We start from the raw sequence: 23,889 nt of genomic DNA, 5'->3' as shown, positions 1-23,889 counted from the left end.
TCCCCTGGCTGTTTTTTTTGTCAGACACATTATCCTCCACTGAAGCTTGACGGAAGTGATCTAGGTACAGCATTCAGATTCACATGACAAGATCATGGCTACTGTAATTTGTGGGGTAGTTTTAGGCCCATTTAGGGCCAGCACTTTTTAAGTAGTAGCCTAATGATTGTATTGTTAACAGGTACAACACACGTATGCCATACAGCAGTTACAATCTTGAAACATGATTGAGGTGCTCAGAGGCTGTGTAGGGCCATAAGCAAACAAGAAAATGCTCATCCAGAGGAGGTGCTCCTAGTGCTCCTCCTTATTTTTCTCAGTTTTAATTTGATTTTTTATTCTTAATACAGACAGAACAGGTAGAGGGAAAAACACATGTATCCCGTACCAGATCAAACCCACACCAACCCCCCATGCTCCACCCTAAATAAAGCAGGCATGATATAGAATTTGAGTACTACAAGAAAAAAACAGAATATAATCAAACAAAAAGTAAAGAAGAGTAAAAATAGTGATACAAATTTTAATTTGTGTTGGTTTATGGAGTTGTGAAATTAGCTGGGTCCATGTCTTCTACAAAGGATATGAAAGGTAGCCAGATATAGAATGTAATTGCAGATCCCCTAATGGAGCAGCCATTTTCTCTAGCTTGAGGTGTTGCATGCCTTCCTTTATCCATTGGAAACTGATCCTTCCACTTAAATAGTATAAGACATCTAGCTAGAAGACTAGTAAATGACAGCATGTTTGCTATATAACTATTTAGAGAAGTTGCCACTCGTAAAATGATATACAGGCAGAAGGTTTCAGAGGTCTCTCCAGTATCTTAGAAAACTTGTCAAATTGATATCCAGAAATCTTTAAATTTCTGGCATGTCCAAAACATGGCAGTAAAGTAGCAGGAGCCTGCTTACATCTGTCACAAGTGGAATCTATTTCTGGTCTAATCGTGGATAATTTAGCCTTTGACCAATGTTGTGGCCGGTGATTGTAATGCAGGGAAACACAACTCTAGATCACCTTTACTCCACACAGAAACACATACAAAGCTCTCCCTCCAATCTGACCATAACTCTATCCTCCTGATTCCTGCTTAACTCACAGGAAGTACCAATACGGAAGTGGTTCGATGAAGCGGATGCTAAGCTACACAGACTGGAATATGTTCCTGGATTCATCCGATGTCATTGAGGAGTTTACCACATCAGTCACCGGTTTCATTAATAAGTGCATCGACGATGCCATTCTCACAGTGACCATACGTACATGTAGGGCTGGGCGGTACACCGTATTTTATGATATACCGGTATTGATGCACGGACCGGTTTGGGTTTTTACTTTACCTTCTATGATGGTATTTTAATGTTTGGTTTGTTAAATGTGTTAAACCGTGTGTAACATCCATTTTTATAGTTTACTTCTCTACCTGAGTCATCGCTCTCCATGGCGTTCCACACAGACCTAGCCCCGCCCCCTGTCACTCAAGGAGCGCATTTGTTGTTCCTCGACCACAAGACACTTGCGTTCAGTCTGCATGGTCAATGCAGCAGATGGAACAATGTTGATGTCGACAATACTGTTTTCACTATGCTTCTTAATATAAATCCACTAGTGTTCTATAATTACACTATTAGTTTGTGTTTCTTACATCTTCAAACAGATAGTTTAGCAAGTTGGGCCTAAATGTTAGCTGCTAATCGCTAGTTAGCTGGCTGGCAAGCCAGCTAGCTAATAAATGTACTGAGTCAGAGCAAACATAATTAGCTATGCAGCCTGATTTAATACTAGTGATGGTGTAGACCTAAATCAGCATGTTGTTTATGCAACAGTGTCTTCTAAATCAAAGAGGAATATGCAAATTGTTCTCAACTGGCCTACCTGGTTAAATAAAGGTCAAATAAAAAAGGATTAATGTGTTAGCTATATGAAGTAGCTAAGAGAAAACAACATTTAATATAGCCAAAGATTATAGGGTCCCCTAGGAAACACTTACCAACACTTTGGTGCCTACTCTGTCACAATAATTCCTCCCTGGCATTTTCATTCGTTGTAATGTAAAACACTGTATTCAAAGTGGCCACTATTATATTCTAACTATAGAATTAGAATAATCATTCTATTTCCATGATTCCAACAGTTCACCCAAGTGTTTTGCTCTAAATCGCAAGTCAAATCTCAATTGCAACATTTGGTTAAAAATATGGCCTAGATTGTTTGCCTGTATCGTGCAGCCCTACGTGGCAGTGTGGAAATTATCTCAATTGAGTGCAGGAAATGCAGAAAATTATTTTTGGTTGAATTGAACAGTACAAAACAATCAGAATGGAGAAAGCCATTGAAATCACTTCGAATGTATGTGTTTTTACCCTAGGGTCACGCACAAATCATGCTGCAAATTTAGAACTTAAAAATTCCATCATACTGTAAATTGTTATTATTTAATATTTTTAAATACCGTGATATATTTTGGTTATTTCACCGATGCCTACGTACATATTAGAGGTCGACGGATTATGATTTTTCAACACCGATACCGATTTATTGGAGGACCAAAAAAAGCTGACACCGATTTAATTGGCTGATTTTTATATATATATTTGTAATAATGACAATTACAACAATACTGAATGAACAATGAACACTTTTATTTTAACATAATATAATACATAAATAAAATCTATTTAGTCTCAAATAAATAATGAAACATGCTCAATTTGGTTTAAATAATGCAAAAACACAGTGTTGGAGAAGAAAGTATAAGTGCAATATGTGCCATGTAATGTTTAAGTTCTTTGCTCAGAACATATGAAAGCTGGTGGTTAAATATTCCCTGTTCTTCAATATTCCCAGTTAAGAAGTTGTAAGTTGTAGTTACTATAGGAATTATGATGCGTCGACTATTTCTCTCTACTATTTGTATTTCATATACCTTTGACTATTGGATGTTCAAATAGGCACTTTAGTATTGCCAGCTTAATGTCAGGAGTTGATAGACTTGAAGTCATAAACAGCGCTGTGAGTCAAGTATTGCTAAGAGCTGCTGGCAAACGCAGTAAAGTTTGAATGAATGCTTACGAGCCTGCTGCTGCCTACCACCGCTCAGTCAGACTGCGCTATCAAATATCAAATCATAGATTTAAATCTAATATAATAAACACAGAAATACGAGCCGTAGGTCATTAATTTGGTCAAATCCGGAAACGATCATTTCGAAAACAAAATGTTTATTCTTTCAGTGAGATATGTAACCGTTCAGTATTTTATCAAACAGGTGGCAACCCTAAGTCTAAATATTGCTGTTGCATTGCACAACCTTCAATATTATGTCATAATTATGTAGAATTCTGGCAAATTAGTTCACAACAAGCCATGCGGCCCAAACTGTTGCATATATCCTGACTCTGTGTGCAATGAACGCAAGAGAAGTGACACAATTTCCCTAGATAATATTGCCTGCTAACATGAATTTCTTTTAACTAAATATGCAGGTTTAAAAAAATGTTACTTCTGTGTTTTGATTTTAAGAAATGCATTGGTGTTTATGGTTAGGTACATTCGTGCAACGATTGTGCTTTTTTGCGAATGGGCTTTTGTTAAATCATCACCCGTTTGGCGAAGTAGGCTGTGAATCGATGATAAATTAACAGGCACCACATTGATTATATGCAACGCAGGACAAGCTAGTTAACCTAGTAATATCATCAACCATGTGTAGTTAACTAGTGATTATGTTAAGATTGATTGTTTTTTAAAAGATAAGTTTAATGCTAGCTAGCAACTTACCTTGGCTCCTTGCTGCACTCACGTAACAGGTGATCAGCCTGCCATGCAGTTTCCTCGTTGGAATGCAATATAATCGGCATCCAAAAATGCCGATCACCGATTGTTATGAAAACTTGAAATCGTCCCTAATTAATTGGCCAAGCCGATTAATCGGTCGACCTCCAGTACATATCCCAACCAGAAGCCATGGATTACATGCAACATCTGCACTGAGCTAACGACTAGAGCTGCCGCTTTTAAGAAGTAGGACTGTAGTCCAAACGCTTATAAGAAATTCCGCTACGACCTGGACTAGGATCGAATCCTACTACTCCAGCTCTGACGCTCGTTGGATGTGGCAGGGCTTGCAAACTATCATGGCGTAAGGTAGTGTGTACGCTTATTACTGTGAAATTATTAACGGTACCACTTGCTATAAATTAGCAAGAAATTATAAAATAATTGTAACTAAGGCAATGCATTCTTGGAGACATATATTTTACAAAAACAAAGAAGATTTTATTTAGAAATAACCAGGGTAAAGCAATGAATGTACAGGATGAATGAATAATCAAGATTGCGATGGCAAAATGATGTACTAAAGAGAATAAATCACAGTTATTATTGATATTTCATAACGAAACTAGGCAGGGATTATATAGGATAAGTATAGCTATTAATCATAAAAGTAACAGGTTGCACGCTCGCATTCAAATCGGAGAAAAATTGCTGAGATTGATCTGGATACTCTTAAGTATATCCTGTCTGGAACCAACGGTCTTCAGCGAACTCTCCATGGTGTAGAGTCCAGACCAAACCATTTCAGTAGTCCAGTATCTCAAGGTCCCTGCGCGTGGTAGTCCTTGGTGGTTCATAAATGACAGCAACCATACGGCTGGTCGCTGTCCGAACACAAGGATTGGTGTTCACACATTCAGAGGTGAGGCTCCCTGTCAGGAGAGCTGTGATTGGCTCCGGTTGAGGGGATAGTTCCTGGGGCTGGGTCAGCCCCCATTCATTGCCTGCAATGTTCTGTGACTTATGCCAGGTCATGCGTTAATCAATTGTTCACATACAGTTGAAGTCGGAAGTTTACATACACTTAGTTTGGAGTCATTAAAACTTGTTTTTCAACCACTCCACAAATTTCTTGTTAACAAACTATAGTTTTGGCAAGTCGGTTAGGACAGCTACTTTGTGCATGACACAAGTAATTTTTCCAACAATTGTTTACAGACAGATTATTTCACTTATAATTCACTGTATCACAATTCCAGTGGGTCAGAAGTTTACATACAATAAGTTGACTGTGCCTTTTAAACAGCTTGGAAAATTCCAGAAAATTATGTTGTGGCTTTAGAAGCTTCTGATAGGCTAATTGACATCATTTGAGTCAATTGGAGGTGTACCTGTGGATGTATTTCCAGGCCCACCTTCAAACTCAGTGCCTCTTTGCATGACATCATGAGAAAATCTAAAGAAATCAGCCAAGACCTCCACAAGTCTGGTTCATCCTTGGGAGCAATTTCCAAATGCCTGAAGGTACCAGGTTCATATGTACAAGTAATAGTACACAAGTATAAACACCATGGGACCACACAACCATCATACCGCTCAGGAAGGAGACGCCTTCTGTCTCCTAGAGATGAATGTACTTTGGTGGGAAAAGTGCAAATCAATCCCAGAACAGCAAAGGACCTTGTGTAGATGCTGGAGGAAACAGGTACAAAGTATCTATATCCACAGTAAAACGAGTCCTATATCGACATAACCTGAAAGGCCGCTCAGCAAGGAAGAAGCCACTGCTCCAAAACCGCATAAAAAAGCCAGACTATGGTTTGCAACTGCACTTGGGGACAAAGATCGTACTTTTTGGAGAAATGTCCTCTGGTCTTATGAAACAAAAATAGAACTGTTTGGCCATAATGACCATCGTTATGTTTGGAGGAAAAGGGGGGAGGCTTGCAAGCTGAAGAACACCATCCCAACCGTGAAGCACGGGAGTGGCAGCATCATCTTGTGGGGGTGCTTTGCTGCAGGAGGGACTGGTGCACTTCACAAAATAGATGCCATCATGAGGATGGAAAAATGTGTGGATATATTGAAGCAACATCTCAAGACATCAGTCAGGAAGTTAAAGCATGGTCGCAAATGGATCTTCCAAATGGACAATAACCCCAAGCATACTTCCAAAGTTGTGGCAAAATGGCTTAAGCACAACAAAGTCAAGGTATTGGAGTGGCCATCACAAAGCCCTGACCTCAATCCTATAGAACATTTGTGGGCAGAACTAAAAAAGCGTGTGCGAGCAAGGAGGCCTACAAACCTGACTCAGTTACACCAGCTCTGTCAGGAGGAATGGGCCAAAATTCACCCAACTTATTGTGGAAGGCTACCCAAAACGTTTGACGCAAGTTAAACAATTTAAAGGCAATGCTACCAAATACTAATTGAGTGTATGTAAAGTTCTGACCCACTGGGAATGTGATGAAAGAAATCAAAGCTGAAATAAATAATTCTCTCAATTATTATTCTGACATTTTTCATTCTTAAAATAAAGTGGTGATCCTAACTGACCTAAGACAGGGAATTTTTTACTAGGATTAAATGTCAGGAATTGTGAAACTGAGTTTAAATGTGTTTGGCTATGGTGTATGTAAACTTCCGACTTCAACTGTAAATAGAGGATCCTTTGTACACTTATGTCTTCCACTGCCTGTTTGAAGACTGATCGCACAGATATCAAACCGTATACTGTTTGGGTGTAAGGGTAATGGCTGTTAATTGTCAGAAAAGCACACACATAAAAAAAAAAAAAAATCATTACACACATCTCAACACATTTAGCCATGTTATTTTCAGTCTGTTTACGCAGTTTGCTTGAGGAAATAATTGTTTGTTGCACTTTTTCATGCAGTGTATTGTCCTCCAATGGAGAAGTTCTTTGGCTAAGTCTTTGTCATCATCACTCTTCGTCAGAACTTAGCTGTGTCCATGTCTCTGGCAGAAGTCTGAGTACCCTTGTTGCTGATGGGAGGAGCTTTGATGTAGACTAGAGTTGTAAGATGAGCAGAAGAAGGGAAGGACGACTGCTGGGAGTGCTTCCCCTTTCCTTTGTTCTCTGGCCAGTGAAGAGGTCCATGTGTATTCTTATTGCAGATGTGTTAATTCGACCATCCTCTACAACTGATTTCATGAAAAGCCAGCCGTGAGCCTACCAGATGAGCTAAATGCCTTCTATTCTGGCTTCGAGGCAAGCAACATTGAACCATGCGTGAGAGCACCAGCTGTTCCATACGACTGTCTGTTCATGTTCACCCGTAGCCGATGTGAGGTAAGACCTTTTAAACAGATTAGCATTCACAAAGCCACAAGGCCAGACTAATTACCAGGATGCATACTTGGAGCACGTGCTGAACAGCTAGCAACTGTCTAGACTGACATTTTCAATCTCTCCCGGACCCAGTCTGTAATTACTACATGTTTCAAGCAGACCACCATAGTGCCTGTTCCCAAGAACGCAGCGGTAAGCTGTCTAAATGACTATCACCCCGTAGCACCCCGTAGCCTAGAAATGTTTTGAAAGGCTGGTCATGGCTCACATCAACACCATCATCCCAGACACCCTGGACCCACTCCAAGTCACATACCGCCCCAACAGATCCACATATGACGCAATCTCTATTGCAGTCCACACTGCCCTTTCCTACCTGGACAAGAGGAACACTTATGTGAGAATGCTGTTCATTGACTACAACTCACTGTTTAACACCATAGTGCCCTCCAAGCTCATCACTAAGCTAAGAACCCTGGGATTAAACACCTCCCTCTGCAACTGGATCCTGGACTTCCTGATGGACTGCCCCCCCAGGTGTTGAGGGTAGACATCAACACATCCGCCACACTGACCCTCAATACGGGGACCCCTCAGGGGTGCGTGCTTAGTCTCCTCCTGTACTCCCTGTTCACCCACGACAGTGGTAGGCCTGATCACTGATGACTCAGACAACCCATAGGGAGGAGGTCAGAGACCTGGCAGTGTGGTGCCAGGACAACAACCTCTCACTCAACGTCAGCAAAACAAAGAAGATGATCGTAGACTACAGGAAACGGAAGGTCGAGCACGCCCCCATTCAAATCAACGGGGCTGTAGAGGAGTGGATTTAGAGCTTCAAGTTCCTGTGTAAACATCACTAAGGATCTATCATGGTCCACACACACCAACACAGTCATAAAGTGAGCATGACAACGCCTCTTCCACCTTCAGGAGGCTGACAAGATTTGGTATGGGACGAGCCCTCAGATCCTCAAAGTTATACAGCTGCACCATTGAGAGCATCTTGACTGGCTGCATCACCGCTTGGTATGGCAACTGCTTGGTATGGCAACTGCTTGTCATCTGACCTCAAGGCGCTACATGGGGTTGTGCGTACAACTCAGTAGATCACTGTGGCCGAGCTCCCTGCCATCCAGGACCTCTATACCAGGCGGTGTCCGAGGAAGACCCTAAAATTGTCAAAGCCTCTAGCCACCCAAGTTAGACTGTTCTCTCTACTACTGCACAGCAAGCATTACCAATGCACCAGGTCTGGAACCAACAGGACCCTGAACAGCTTCTACCCCCAAGCCATGAGACTGCTAAATAGTTCTTTAAATCTAATCGATACTAGAACATGAATTTTTGTACTTTCGGTACTTCTGTCAAATGTGTCTCACGGATCAACTATCAGTGCTGCTGATGTCCCCCTTATAGAGCAAAAGCACTGTGCCTGCTCCTCTTAGCCTTCACTGGGAGTCTGGGCTGCATCACGTCAGCTCCCCACTCATGCCGCACAGAAGTTAACACACTTAAATAATGTGATAAAGCATTTAGGAATGTTGAAACTGTTAAGGCCAGCATCCCGGAGTCACATCTTCACTGTTGACGTTGAGACTGGTGTTTTGCGGGTACTATTTAATGAAGCTGCCAGTTGAGGACTTGTGAGGCGTCTGTTTCTCAAACTAGACACTCAAATGTACTTGTCCTCTTGCTCAGTTGTGCACCGGGGCCTCACACTCGTTCTATTCTGGTTAGAGACAGTTTGCGTTGTTCCGTGACGGGAGTAGTACACAGCGTTGTACGGGATCTTCAGTTTCTTGGCAATTTCTCGCATGGAATAGCCTTCATTTCTCAGAACAAGAATAGACTGTCGAGTTTCAGAAGAAAGTCCTTTGTTTCTGGCCATTTTGAGTCTGTAATCGAACCCACAAATGCTGATGCTCCAGATACTCAAATCGTCTAAAGAAGGACAGTTTTATTGCTTCTTTAATCAGAACAACAGTTTTCAGCTGTGCTAACATTATTGCAAAAGGGTTTTCTAATGATCAATTAGCCTTTTAAAATTATAAACTTGGATTAGCTAACACAACGTGCCATTGGAACACAGGAGTGATGGTTGCTGATAATGTGCCTCTGTACACCTATGTAGATATTCCATAAAAAATCTGCTGTTTCCAGCTACTATAGTCATTTACAACATTAACAATATCTACTAGAGGTCGACCGATTATGATTTTTCGATACCGATTATTGGAGGACCAAAAAAAGCCAATGCCGATTTTTAAAATTATTTTATTTATTAATTTATTTATGTATGTATGTATGTATGTATGTATGTATGTATGTATGTATGTATGTATGTATGTATGTATGTATGTATGTATGTATGTATGTATGTATGTATGTATGTATGTATGTATGTATGTATGTATGTATGTATGTATGTATGTATGTATGTATGTATGTATGCACCACAGACTGTCCAGCTTCTACACCTGCATTGCTTGCTGTTTGGGGTTTTAGGCTGGGTTTCTGTACAGCACTTCGAGATATTATCTGATGTACGAAGGGCTATATAAAATAAACTTGATTTGATGTATGTATGTATATATATATATATATATATATATATATACTGCTCAAAAAAATAAAGGGAACACTTAAACAACACAATGTAACTCCAAGTCAATCACACTTCTGTGAAATCAAACTGTCCACTTAGGAAGCAACACTGATTGACAATAAATTTCACATGCTGTTGTGCAAATGGAATAGACAACAGTTGGAAATTCTAGGCAATTAGCAAGACACCCCCAATAAAGGAGTGGTTCTACAGATGGTGACCACAGACCACTTCTCAGTTCCTATGCTTCCTGGCTGATGTTTTGGTCACTTTTGAATGCTGGCGGTGCTTTCACTCTAGTGGTAGCATGAGACGGAGTCTACAACCCACACAAGTGGCTCAGGTAGTGCAGCTCATCCAGGATGGCACATCAATGCGAGGTGTGGCAAGAAGGTTTGCTGTGTCTGTCAGCGTAGTGTCCAGAGCATGGAGGCGCTACCAGGAGACAGGCCAGTACATCAGGAGACGTGGAGGAGGGCAACAACCCAGCAGCAGGACCGCTACCTCCGCCTAAGTGCAAGGAGGAGCAGGAGGAGCACTGCCAGAGCCCTGCAAAATGACCTCCAGCAGGCCACAAATGTGCATGTGTCTGCTCAAACGGTCAGAAACAGACTCCATGAGGGTGGTATGAGGGCCCGACGTCCACAGTTGGGGGTTGTGCTTACAGCCCAACACCGTGCAGGACGTTTGGCATTTGCCAGAGAACACCAAGATTGGCAAATTCGCCACTGGCGCCCTGTGCTCTTCACAACAGATGAAAGCAGGTTCACACTGAGCACATGTGACAGACGTGACAGTCTGGAGACGCCGTGGAGAACGTTCTGCTGCCTGCAACATCCTCCAGCATGACCGGTTTGGCAATGGGTCAGTCATGGTGTGGGGTGGCATTTCTTTGGGGGGCCGCACAGCCCTCCATGTGCTCGCCAGAGGTAGCCTGACTGCCATTAGGTACCGAGATGAGATCCTCAGACCCCTTGTGAGACCATATGCTGGTGCGGTTGGCCCTGGGTTCCTCCTAATTTTTTTAAATTTTTTTTATTTTTTTATTTCACCTTTATTTAACCAGGTAGGCTAGTTGAGAACAAGTTCTCATTTGCAACTGCGACCTGGCCAAGATAAAGCATAGCAGTGTGAACAGACAACACAGAGTTACACATGGAGTAAACAATAAACAAGACAATAACATGGTAGAAAAAAAAGAGAATCTATATACAATGTGTGCAAAAGGCATGAGGTAGGCAATAAATCGAATAATTACAATTTAGCAGATTAACACTGGAGTGATAAATCATCAGATGATCATGTGCAAGAAGAGATACTGGTGTGCCAAAGAGCAGAAAAGTAAATAAATAAAAGCAGTATGGGGGGTGAGGTAGGTAAATTGGGTGGGTAGTTTACAGATGGACTATGTACAGCTGCAGCGATCGGTTAGCTGCTCGGATAGCAGATTTTTTAAGTTGTTGAGGGAGATAAAAGTCTCCAACTTCAGAGATTTTTGCAATTCGTTCCAGTCGCAGGCAGCAGAGAACTGGAAGGAAAGGCGTCCAAATGAGGTTTTGGCTTTAGGGATGATCAGTGAGATACACCTGCTGGAGCGCGTGTTGCGGGTGGGTGTAGCCATCGTGACCAGTGAACTGAGATAAGGCGGCACTTTACCTAGCATAGCCTTGTAGATGACCTGGAGCCAGTGGGTCTGACGACGAACATGTAGCGAGGGCCAGCCGACTAGGGCATACAGGTCGCAGTGGTGGGTCGTATAAGGTGCTTTAGTAACAAAACGAATGGCACTGTGATAAACTGCATCCAGTTTGCTGAGTAGAGTATTGGAAGCTATTTTGTAGATGACATCGCCGAAGTCGAGGATCGGTAGGATAGTCAGTTTTACTAGGGTAAGTTTGGCGGCGTGAGTGAAGGAGGCTTTGTTGCGGAATAGAAAGCCGATTCTTGATTTGATTTTGGATTGGAGATGTTTGATATGAGTCTGGAAGGAGAGTTTGCAGTCTAGCCAGACACCTAGGTACTTATAGATGTCCACATATTCTAGGTCGGAACCGTCCAGGGTGGTGATGCTAGTCGGGCGTGCGGGTGCAGGCAGCGAACGGTTGAAAAGCATGCATTTGGTTTTACTAGCGTTTAAGAGCAGTTGGAGGCCACGGAAGGAGTGTTGTATGGCATTGAAGCTCGTTTGGAGGTTAGATAGCACAGTGTCCAAGGAAGGGCCGGAAGTATATAGAATGGTGTCGTCTGCGTAGAGGTGGATCAGGGAATCGCCCGCAGCAAGAGCAACATCATTGATGTATACAGAGAAAAGAGTCGGCCCGAGAATTGAACCCTGTGGTACCCCCATAGAGACTGCCAGAGGACCGGACAACATGCCCTCCGATTTGACACACTGAACTCTGTCTGCAAAGTAGTTGGTGAACCAGGCAAGGCAGTCATTAGAAAAACCGAGGCTACTGAGTCTGCCGATAAGAATATGGTGGTTGACAGAGTCGAAAGCCTTGGCCAGGTCGATGAAGACGGCTGCACAGTAATGTCTTTTATCGATGGCGGTTATGATATCGTTTAGTACCTTGAGCGTGGCTGAGGTGCACCCATGACCGGCTCGGAAACCGGATTGCACAGCGGAGAAGGTACGGTGGGATTCGAGATGGTCAGTGATCTGTTTGTTGACTTGGCTTTCGAAGACCTTAGATAGGCAGGGCAGGATGGATATAGGTCTGTAACAGTTTCGGTCCAGGGTGTCTCCCCCTTTGAAGAGGGGGATGAGCGCGGCAGCTTTCCAATCCTTGGGGATCTCAGATGATACGAAGGAGAGGTTGAACAGGCTGGTGATAGGGGGTGCGACAATGGCGGCGGACAGTTTCAGAAATAGGGGGTCCAGATTGTCAAGCCCAGCTGATTTGTATGGGTCCAGGTTTTCCAGCTCTTTCAGAACATCTGCTATCTGGATTTGGGTAAAGGAGAAGCTGGGGAGGCTTGGGCGAGTAGCAGCGGGGGGGGCGGGGCTGTTGGCCAAGGTTGGAGTCGCCAGGAGGAAGGCATGGCCAGCCATTGAGAAATGCTTGTTGAAGTCTTCGATTATCACGGATTTATCGGTGGTGACCGTGTTACCTAGCCTCAGTGCAGTGGGCAGCTGGGAGGAGGTGCTCTTGTTCTCCATGGACTTTACAGTATCCCAGAACTTTTTGGAGTTAGAGCTACAGGATGCAAATTTCTGCTTGAAAAAGCTGGCCTTTGCTTTCCTGACTGACTGCGTGTATTGGTTCCTGACTTCCCTGAACAGTTGCATATCGCGGGGGCTCTTCGATGCTATTGCAGTTTGCCACAGGATGTTTTTGTGCTGGTCGAGGGCAGTCAGGTCTGGAGTGAACCAAGGGCTATATCTGTTCTTGGTTCTGCATTTTTTGAACGGAGCATGCTTGTCTAATATGGTGAGGAAGTAACATTTAAAGAATGACCAGGCATCCTCAACTGACGGGATGAGGTCAATATCCTTCCAGGGTACCCGGGCCAGGTCGATTAGAAAGGCCTGCTCGCAGAAGTGTTTTAGGGAGCGTTTGACAGTGATGAGGGGTGGTCGTTTGACCGCGGACCCGTGGCGGATACAGGCAATGAGGCAGTGATCGCTGAGATCTTGATTGAAGACAGCAGAGGTGTATTTGGAGGGCAGGTTGGTCAGGATAATGTCTATTAGGGTGCCCATGTTTACGGATTTAGGGTTGTACTTGGTGGGTTCCTTGATGATTTGTGTGAGATTGAGGGCATCAAGCTTGGATTGTAGGACTGCCGGGGTGTTAAGCATATCCCAGTTTAGGTCACCTAACAGAACAAACTCTGAAGCTAGATGGGGAGCGATCAATTCACAGATGGTGTCCAGGGCACAGCTGGGAGCTGAGGGGGGTCGGTAGCAGGCGGCAACAGTGAGAGACTTATTTCTGGAGAGATTAATTTTTAAAATTAGAAGTTCGAACTGTTTGGGCATAGACCTGGAAAGTATGACAGAACTTTGCAGGCTATCTCTGCAGTAGATTGCAACTCCTCCCCCTTTGGCAGTTCTATCTTGACGGAAAGTGTTATAGTTGGGTATGGAAATCTCAGAATTTTTGGTGGCCTTCCTAAGCCAGGATTCGGACACGGCAAGGACATCAGGGTTGGCAGAGTGTGCTAAAGCGGTGAGTAAGGCAAACTTAGGGAGGAGGCTTCTGATGTTGACATGCATGAGGCCAAGGCTTTTTCGATCACAGAAGTCAACAAATGAGGGTGACTGGGGACATGCAGGGCCTGGGTTTACCTCCACATCACCCGAGGAACAGAGGAGTAGTAGGATGAGGGTGCGGCTAAAGGCTATCAAAACTGGTCGCCTAGAGCGTTGGGGACAAAGAATAAAATGAGCAGATTTATGGGCGTGGTAGAATAGATTCTGGGCATAATGTGCAGACAGGGGTATGGTGGGGCGCGGGTATAGCGGAGGCAAGCCCAGGCACTGGGTGATGATAAGAGAGGTTGTATCTCTGGACATGCTGGTCTCAATGGGTGAGGTCACCGCATGTGTGGGGGGTGGGACAAAGGAGGTATCAGAGGTACGGAGAGTGGAACTACAGGGTCCATTGCAAACCAAAACAATGATAATGATAACTAGCCTGAACAACAGTATGCAAGGCATATTGATATTTGAGAGAGACATACAATAAGGCATAAAGTGATTGCAGGTCTTGATTGGGAGAGCTAGCTAAAACAACAGGTAAGATAACAGCAGCAATAACAGGGTGCTAGTCTAACACAGCAACAACAGGTAATGCAAGACAATGATAGACCTCATGTGGCTGGAGTGTCAGCAGTTCCTGCAAGAGGAAGGCATTGATGCTATGGACTTGCCTGCCCGTTCCCCAGACCTGAATCCAATTGAGCACATCTGGGACATCATGTCTCGCTCCATCCACCAACGCCACGTTGCACCACAGACTGTCCAGGAGTTGGCGGATGCTTTAGTCCATGCTCCTCATCAGGAGCATGCCCAGGCGTTGTAGGGAGGTCATACAGGCACGTGGAGGCCACACACACTACTGAGCCTCATTTTGACTTGTTTTAAGGACATTACATCAAAGTTGGATCAGCCTGTAGTGTGGTTTTCCACTTTAATTTTGAGTGTGACTCCAAATCCAGACCTCCATGGGTTGATAAATTTGATTTCCATAAATTTTTGTGTGATTTTGTTGTCAGCACATTCAACTATGTAAAGAAAAAAGTATTTAATAAGAATATTTCATTCATTCAGATCTAGAATGTGTTATTTTAGTGTTCCCTTTATTTTTTTGAGCAGTGTATATATATATATATATATATATATATATATATATATATATATATATATATATATATATATATATATATATATATATATATATATATATATGTGTGTGTGTGTGTGTGTGTGTGTGTGTGTGTGTAATGAAGACAATTACAACAATACTGAATGAACACTTTTATTTTAACTTAATGTAATACATAAATAAAATCAATTTGGTCTCAAATAAATAATTAAACATGTTAAATTTTGTTTAAATAATGCAAAAACATAGTGTTGGAGAAGAAAGTAAATGTGCAATATGTGCCATGTAAAAAAAGCTAACGTTTAAGTTCCTTGCTCAAAACATGACAACATATGAAAGCTGGTGGTTCCTTTTAACATGAGTCTTGTCTTCAATATTCCCAGTTAAAAAGTTTTAGGTTGTAGTTATTATAGGACTATTTCTCTCTATACCATTTGTATTTCATATACCTTTGACTATTGGATGTTCTTATAGGCACTTTAGTATTGCCAGCCTAATCTCGGCAGTTGAGGCTGAGTATAGCCCACAAAGATCTCTGCCACGGCACAACCCAAGGGGGGGTCAGACTGCTCTATCAAATCAAAGACTTAATTATAATATAATAACACACAGAAATACTAGCCTTAGGTCATTAATATGGTCAATTCCGGAAACTATAATTTTTTTAAACGAAACGTTTTCTTTTTCAGTGAAATACGGAACTGTTCTGTATTTTATCGAACGTGCGGCAACCCTAAGTCTAAATATTGCTGTTACATTGCACAACCTTCAATGGTATGTCATAATTATGTAAAATTCTGGCAAGTTAATTACGGTCTTTGTTGGGAAGATATGGTCTTCACACAGTTCAACGAGGCAGGCGGCCCAAACTGCTGCATATACCCTGACTCTGCTTGCACAGAACGCAAGAGAAGGGACATAATATTGCCCGCTAAAATGAATATATTATAAATTAGGGAAATTAACTAAATATTCAGGTTTAAACATTTTTACTTGTGTATTGATTTTAAGTAAGGCATTGATGTTTATGGTTAGGTACACATTGGTGCAACGACAGTGCTTTTTTCGCGAATGCGCTTGTTAAATCATCACCCGTTTGGCGAAGTATGCTGTGATTCGATGAGAAATTAACAGGCACCGGATTGATTATATGCAACGCAGGACAAGCTAGATAAACTAGTTATATCATCAACCATGTGTAGTTAACTAGTGATTATGTTAAGATTGATTGTTTTTTATAAGATAAGTTTAATGCTAGCTAGCAACTTACCTTGGCTCCTTGCTGCACTCGCGTAACAGGTGGTCAGCCTGCCACGCAGTCTCCTCGTGGAGTGCAATGTAATCGAACATAATCGGCATCCAAAAATGCCGATTACCAATTTGTTATAAAAGCTTGAAATCGGCCCTAATTAATTGGCCATTCCGATTAATCGGTTGACCTCTGTCTACGCTGTATTTCTGATCATTTTGATGTTATTTTAATGGACAAAAAAATTTGCTTTTCTTTCAAAAACAAGGACATTTCTAAGTGACCGCAAACTATTGAACAGTTTCGTAAATATTTGGACGACCAATGTCAGAGCGGCATAGACTAAGATGCAGTAGAATAGAATACAGTATATACATATGAGATGAGTAATGCAAAATATGTTAACATTACTAGTGACTAGTGATTTCAAGTCTATGTATATAGAGCAGCAGCCTCTAATGTGCTAGTGGTGGCAATTTAAGTCTGATGGCTTTGATAGAAGCTGTTTTTCAGTCGCTCGGTCCCAGCTTTGATGCACCTGTACTGACCTCGCCTTCTGGATGATAGCGGGGTGAACAGACAGTGGCTCGGGTGGATGTTGTCCTTTGATCTTTTTGGCCTTCCTGTGACATCGGATGCTGTAGGTGTCCTGGAGGGCAGGTAGTTTGCCCCCGGTGATGCGTTAGGCAGACTGCACCACCCTCTGGAGAGCTCTGCGTTTGCGGGTGGCACGGTTGCCGTACCAGGCAGTGATACAGCCCGACAGGATGCTCTCAATTGTGCATATGTAAAGGTTTGTCATCTGTATCCCAATTAAATCGGAAAAACAAGGTCTATAAGTCTATGCATGAATAGGCCTAGGCTATATCTTGATTTATCCAATTTATCAATAGAGATTTACTATTCAAATAATATATTACTGTTATGTCGTTAGTTTGATTAAAACAAACTAAAATTGATTGTAAAATTAATTCATTAACCTGTTATGGCTGCAGGGGGCGTATTGAAAAACTGGAAAAAGGTGCCCATTTTCAAACGGCCTCTTACTCAATTCTTGCTCGTACAATATGCATATTATTATTACTATTGGATAGAAAACAGTCTCTAGTTTCTAAAACCGTTTGAATTATTTCTCTAAGTGGAACAGAACTCTTTTTACAGCCCATTTCCTATCCGGAAGTGAGATTTCCAAAATCGATGTCTCTCTTCAAGAGCTTGTCTATAAAAGGGCATGTCACTTAGGACTGTAGAAACACATCATACGCCTTCCCCTGGGTGTCATGCGGAAGTGAGAGCAGAAATGACTTGATTATCTCGTCCTGGGATTGAACACAACCTCTTGGAGTGAGATGTGCGCACTTTATTTTTTTTCCTGGGCGCGAAGTTGGACCTGGACTCGGCTCCTGGAAAACCCTCGTTAAAGGTGAATATGATCTCTGGCTTCGATTTTATTTGATACATGTCACAATATCATCCTAAAGTATGTTTTTTCAATATAGTTTAATTATATTATTGAAATTTATTCTGGACTTTAGACGTGATGCGACGCAAGAATTTTGTCAAGAAGGAGAGGTTAGCGCCGCACGGCCAGTGTGCTTGCTAATTCAAGAGGGAAATCGTTCGTTCTGGATCCAAATAAAGACGGTTCTGAACAAAGGACCCCTTGGAGAACATTCTGATGGAAGATCAACAAAGATAAGGACCCAATTTGGGATGCTTTTTCATATATCTGTCGAACTGTGCTACCGTTTGACTAGAATCAATGCTGCTGTGTGCTAGCTATTGTAGTAAGCTAATATAACGATATATTGTGTTTTCGCTGTAAAACACTTCAAAAATCAGAAATATTGGCTGTATTCACAAGATCTTTGTCTTTCATTAGCTATCCACCATATATTTTTCTGAAATGTTTTATGATGTGTAATTAGTAGTTGACGTTGGTGTCTGTATTTTCTCTGGCTACTCCCGTGCGATTTCTGACTGTAGCTATGATGGTAGCAGTAATGTAAAACTGATTTATAGCTAAAATATGCACATTTTTTGAACAAAACATAGATTTATTGTGTAACATGTTATAGGACTGTCATCTGAGGTAGTTTTTTCTAGGTTATTTAGGTTGGTTCTAGGTTAGTTAGGTTGGCTTGTGCATGCTACTTGCATCCTACTTGTGCTGTGAAAAATGTCTGTCCTCTTTTTTATTTGGTGGTGAGCTAACATAAATATGTGGTGTTTTCTCTGTAAAACATTTAAAAAATCGGACATGTTGGCTGGATTCACAAGATGTTTATCTTTCAAATGCTGTATTGGACTTGTTAATGTGTGAAAGTTAAATATTAAAAAAAAAAAAAATAGATTTTGAATTTCGCGCCCTGCACTTGAGCTGGATGTTGTCATAGGTGTACCGGTGTCGGGCTGCAGCCATAACAGGTTGCATACCTGGCTGTCTCTGAAAAATGTTGATGTAAATTTTTTTCAAATATAATGATATTAAACTCATAAAATGCCCCTACAATTGAACAGAGCAGTAGCTGACTTTATCTGTCTGGATCAAGTGCCATTTTGTGACTTTGGTTAATATGCCTTTTTTTTTTGCAGTGGTATCGATTTGGTATTGTGATGGTATCGAGAATCGTGATACTAAACCTGGTATCAGTATCGAAGTCAAAATTCTGGTATTCTGACAACACTACTCAGTACTGATACCCATTGTCTATATAGACAATTTATCATTACTGATTGTGTATTTATTACTTTTATTATTATGTAATATTACTTTTCTTTCTCTTTTCTTTCACTGCATTATTGGGAAGGGCCCCTAAGTAAGCATTTCACTGTTAGTCTACACATGTATACGAAGCATGTGACTAATAACATTTGAGGCCAGGTTTATAACCTTTGAATGCACGTGTGAGCTCACTGCTCTGACATTTCCACAAGGCCTAGAATAACATTAATAATGCCAATCACTACTCACTGACTTTGTTAGTTTATAACATGATGATTTTTCCAAGATGCCATCCTATCTGATGGTTAGGCTAGTCTTTAAGATTCATTCTCTCTCTCTCTCTCGTGACTTCTCTTACGCTCTCTCATGCGCTCTCCTTGCCTTGTGTACCTGGGACTGTTTACTCTTCACAACCACACACGCAGGCTCTTTCCCAGAATCCTCAAACACTGTGGCTTTCTCGAACTGCGGAGCCTTCCTTTATGTGAGGGACAACATTCCAAGCATGTCTGTTTATTTGCTGGAAGCTGTCTAATCAGGGAATTGGGGAGAAAGAGGATAGGGTCGTAGGATAAGGAGAGAAGGCAGATTTTGGCTTTTCTGCTCGGCCTAAGTATGTCTCTTCTCTGATCAAGCCTGGGAGAGCTGCGACTAAAGCGCCTCCATTAAGTGTTTGTCTTATCAAAATGGCTGCCTGTGGGTATTGTAATTGAGAACATGTGGTGAAAATTAATTAAAGCTATATGTGTTGTTGCCATGTTCAAGAAGCTGTCTGCCAGTGGCAGGCCCAACTAGGTAGACCTTTACAGAGGCAAATGTTGCTGTCTTAGATTCAATATTCATCCTCATTTGATATAATCAAACCTGTCTGTGTGCTAGAGGCTCTGCTTTGATTAATTAAGCAGGATAATTACCGCATGTGGCAGATACTGAAGGCTTGAATGTGAAATTTCCTCCTTTCACAGCAAATATTAACATTGACACCCTAAGGGGCTGCCAAACTATCACCGGCATTGATAAAAGCTTCTCAAACTACAGGGTCATTGATGATGATAGTACTGTCTGTAAATCTGTATACGTTAGTCATGAGTCTTTGAACACATTCCTATTGTGATGCCCTAGCCTAACCCAATCATCCCCTTCATTGATTCAGCGCCCTAAATAGAAACCAAAGCTCACTACTGTGTAGAATGTCATGTGACCGTCCCAGCAGCCCAAAGGTCATGACGCTAGGCTATATGAAAGTCACTTCGGTCTCTGCAAAGAGCAATGTAAGCATCACACGGACGACGATATTCAGATAAGTCACATTGTTTGTCCATGGTAGAGCCACTCCAATCAGTGAGTAAAGATCCTGAGAATAGTGTTTGTTTGATTCTTTGATTGACCCTGGTGATTAACATGATTAACGGTTGACTGTAATCATCATTTGCATTTCTGCTGGTTGCTAGGGGACAGCCCTTAATCCTCCATCCCTGATTGTATGCAGACAGATCAGGAGAGAGGGTGAAGAGGTGGAAGTATGCTTCCAGAATGTAGCCGATACCAACCCTGTAATGTTTTCCACAAGCACATTGAGTAGCCAGTCAAATAGAAAAAGTAGCCAACCAGGCTCCACCCATTTCTTTTGCAGAACAAGCTCTATTTTGGTGGCCTTTGTTACATTCTGAATGTATTTTCAACAAACAACTATAAGGAAATGGCACTAATCAAATGTTTTCACACTTACTGTAGACTAGGTTTCCATCCAATTGGCAACAGATTTTCATGTGAATATTCTAAAATCTGCTTTTAAACAATATGCGTGTTTTCCCACCAGAGATGTTTCCAGCAAATTGCCTCACTGTAGATAAAAGGCTGTGCTTGATGACGTTGTGCACATACCTTTTGCGTTTAAATTCCCATGTACCGAATAAAAAAATAAATTAAAAAAAAACTTAAATGAGTTTCCATCACATTTTGAAATCTCCTGATGGTTTTCTCACAAAAGAAATTGAGTTTATATAGCGAGTTTGCCCACTGGTACTGGCACGTGCGCTTTAGCCAATAGCGCTATCTACGTGATGAGATTATTATTATGGACAAAAGAGCAAGATTATTTTTCAAACGGCAGCCAAGTATCGACTATCATGTCACCAGAATAAGGCCCTCAATATTTATTTGAAAGGAGCATCAAACTAATCACCTTGTACTTTCACCACCCTGTGAAGTTAATTTATTTCATTTGTAGCCTAATAAACTGCATGCTTTCCTGATGAGTCGTAGTGGGAGGACCACACAACATCGCGTGACTCCACGTTTACTTTGATATGATGGTTATTATATCAATATTTGCACATTTGTAGCATAATTAATTTTACAGACACCAAAATATCACACCTTGTCTAGTGTATTTTGTTATGTCGACATTCTGAAAGTGAACCAAAAATGTTTCTGTTCCCGTCAGATCTCATGACATTTTCTTTCTCCGATGTACTTTACTTGCATAAAAAGGTGGGATGGAAACCTGGTTTGTATTACTTTCATCAGCTGTGGTACAATATGATATAAAACACAGGATAAACATATCTTAAAGAAAAACTTAAGCCTTTAAAGAATCCTGTATGTGTCTGCTTACTAACACAGGCTTGGAGCTGACTTTTTAAGAGGCATTTTGTCAGCTATCTGCAATACAGGTATGATTGAAGAATGAAACAGGTGTTAAACATTGGCTTTGCTACACAGAAAGCAGCTGTTCACTACTCCATTGTCAACACTTTGAAAATACTATATACAGTGCATTCTGGAAAGTATTCAGACCCCTTCAGTTTTCCACATTTACGTTACAGCATTATTCTAAAATTGATTAAATAGTATTTTCCCCCTCATCAACCTACACACGATACCCCATAATGACAAAGCAAAAACAGGTTTTTAGAAATGCTTGCAAATGTATTACAGAAAATGGAAATATTGCATTTACATAAGTATTCAGACCCTTTACTCAGTACTTTGTTGAAACACCTTTGGCAGCGATTATAGCCTCGAATCTTCTTGGGTATGACACTGCAAGCTTGGCACACCTGTATTTGGGTGAGTTTCTCCCGTTCTTCTCTGCAGGTCCTCTCAAGCTATGTCAGGTTGGGTGGGGAGCATCGCTGCACAGCTATATTCAGGTCTCTCCAGAGATGTTCGATCGGGTCCGGACTCTGGCTGGGCCACTCAAGGACATTCAGAGACTTGTCCCGAAATCACTTCTGCATTGACTTGGCTGTGTGCTTAGGGTCGTTGTCCTGTTAGAAGGTGAACCTTTGGCCCAGTCTGAGGTCCTGAGCGCTCTGGAGCAGGTTTTCATCAAGGATCTCTGTACTTTGCTCTGTTCATTTTTCCCTCGATCCTGACTAGTCTCCTAGTCCCTGCCGCTGAAAAACATTCCCACAGCATGATGCTGCCACCACTATGCTTCACCGTAGGGATTGTATTGGCCAGGTGATGAGTGGTGCCTGGTTTGCTCCAGTCCTGACGCTTGGCATTCAGGCCAAAGAGTTCAATCTTGGTTTCATCAGACCAGAGAATCTTGTTTCTCATGGGTTGAGTCCTTTAGGTGCCTTTTGGCAAACTCCAAGTGGGCTGTTGTGCACCTTTTCTACTGGAGTGGCTTCTGTCTGGCCACTCCAACCTAAAGGCCTGATTGGTGGAGTACTGCAAATATGGTTGTCCTTCTGGAAGGTTTTCCCATCTCTATAGTGGAACTCTGGAGCTCTGTCAGATTGACCATCAGGTTCTTGGTCACCTCGCTGGCCCATGCTCGTCTCCCTATTGCTCAGGTTGGCCGGGCGGCCAGCTCTAGGAAGAGTCTTAGTGGTTCCAAACTTCTTCCATTTTAAGAATGATGGAGGTCGCTGTGTTCTTCAATGCTACAGACATTTTTTGGTACCCTTCACCAGTTCTGTGCCTTGACATAATCCTGTCTTGGAATTCTACGGACAATTCCTTCGACCTCATGGCTTAGTTGACCGTGCATGTCAGAGCAAAAACCGTGGGACCTTTTATATAGACAGGTGTGTGCCTTTCCAAATCATATCCAATCAATTGAATTTACCACCGGTGGACTCCCAAGTTGTAGAAACATCTCAAGGATGATCAATGGAAACAGGATGCACCTGTCTCTAGTCTCATAGCAAAGAGTCTGAATACTTATGTAAATAAGGTATTTCTGATTTTTTTTAAATTCTAAAAACCTGTTTTCACCACTGATTCTGGGGCTTTGTGTGTAGATTGATGAGGGAAAACATGTATTTAATCTATTTTAGAATAAGGCTGTAACAAAACAAAATGTGGAAAAGGGGAAAGGGTCTGAATACTTTCCGAGTGCATTGTAGGTCACGTGCTTGCAATGTTTCACGTAACGCAAGGGTTGAGGGAGTAGGGAATGTTTTTCTTAAAGAAACTAGGTATTTTGGTAATACAACTTTTCAGTCAAACAAAATGATTGTAACTATGTTGCAGCTTCAGGGCGGACAGCGCGATAAACACTTGCTGTGCTGTGGTGCCTGTTCACTGCAGCAGGGAGGAGAGCGAGACAACGGGCGCCAGTCACACAGGCACTCCCTGTCATTTGTAGTTTTTGTCTCATTTGTGTCTTAATTATTTAATCGAACAGTGCGCTTAAAGCATCAGACTAGCTCAGTGCGTTTACTGGATTTTATTCAAGCACATGGGGTGTGTCTATCTTTATGGGGCGGCAGCGTAGCCTAGTGGTTAGACCGTTGGACTAGTAACCGAAAGGTTAAGTTCAAATCCCCGAGCTGACCAAGTACAAATCTGTCGTTCTGCCCCTGAACAAGGCAGTTAACCCACTGTTCCTAGGCCGTCATTGAAAATAAGAATTTGTTCTTA

General features: G+C 41.9%; 1 protein-coding gene across 4 annotated transcripts in view; it reads left to right on the top strand.

Annotated features, from left to right (window-relative positions):
• Nucleotides 1–23,889, top strand: part of LOC139530787 (zinc finger protein DPF3-like) — a 60,883-nt gene that overhangs the window by 3,050 nt on the left and 33,944 nt on the right. For 2 of the 4 annotated variants that reach the window (XR_011666120.1, XM_071327484.1), the window contains exon 1: nt 17,164–18,958. The exons of 1 other annotated variant lie outside the window; for it this stretch is intronic. Coding sequence is in view for 2 of the 3 variants with exons in the window: in XM_071327484.1 (XP_071183585.1) it covers nt 18,903–18,958 (56 nt within the window). In the remaining variant the exon portion in view is untranslated. Of the gene's footprint in view, nt 1–17,163; nt 18,959–23,889 lie in introns of those variants that run through there. One more of the 4 variants, XM_071327485.1, reaches the window with a different exon arrangement.

Source organism: Salvelinus alpinus, chromosome 9, assembly GCF_045679555.1.
Source record: "Salvelinus alpinus chromosome 9, SLU_Salpinus.1, whole genome shotgun sequence".
NCBI classification, from domain to species: domain Eukaryota; kingdom Metazoa; phylum Chordata; class Actinopteri; order Salmoniformes; family Salmonidae; genus Salvelinus; species Salvelinus alpinus.
This window is presented reverse-complemented; position numbering and strand designations above follow the sequence as displayed.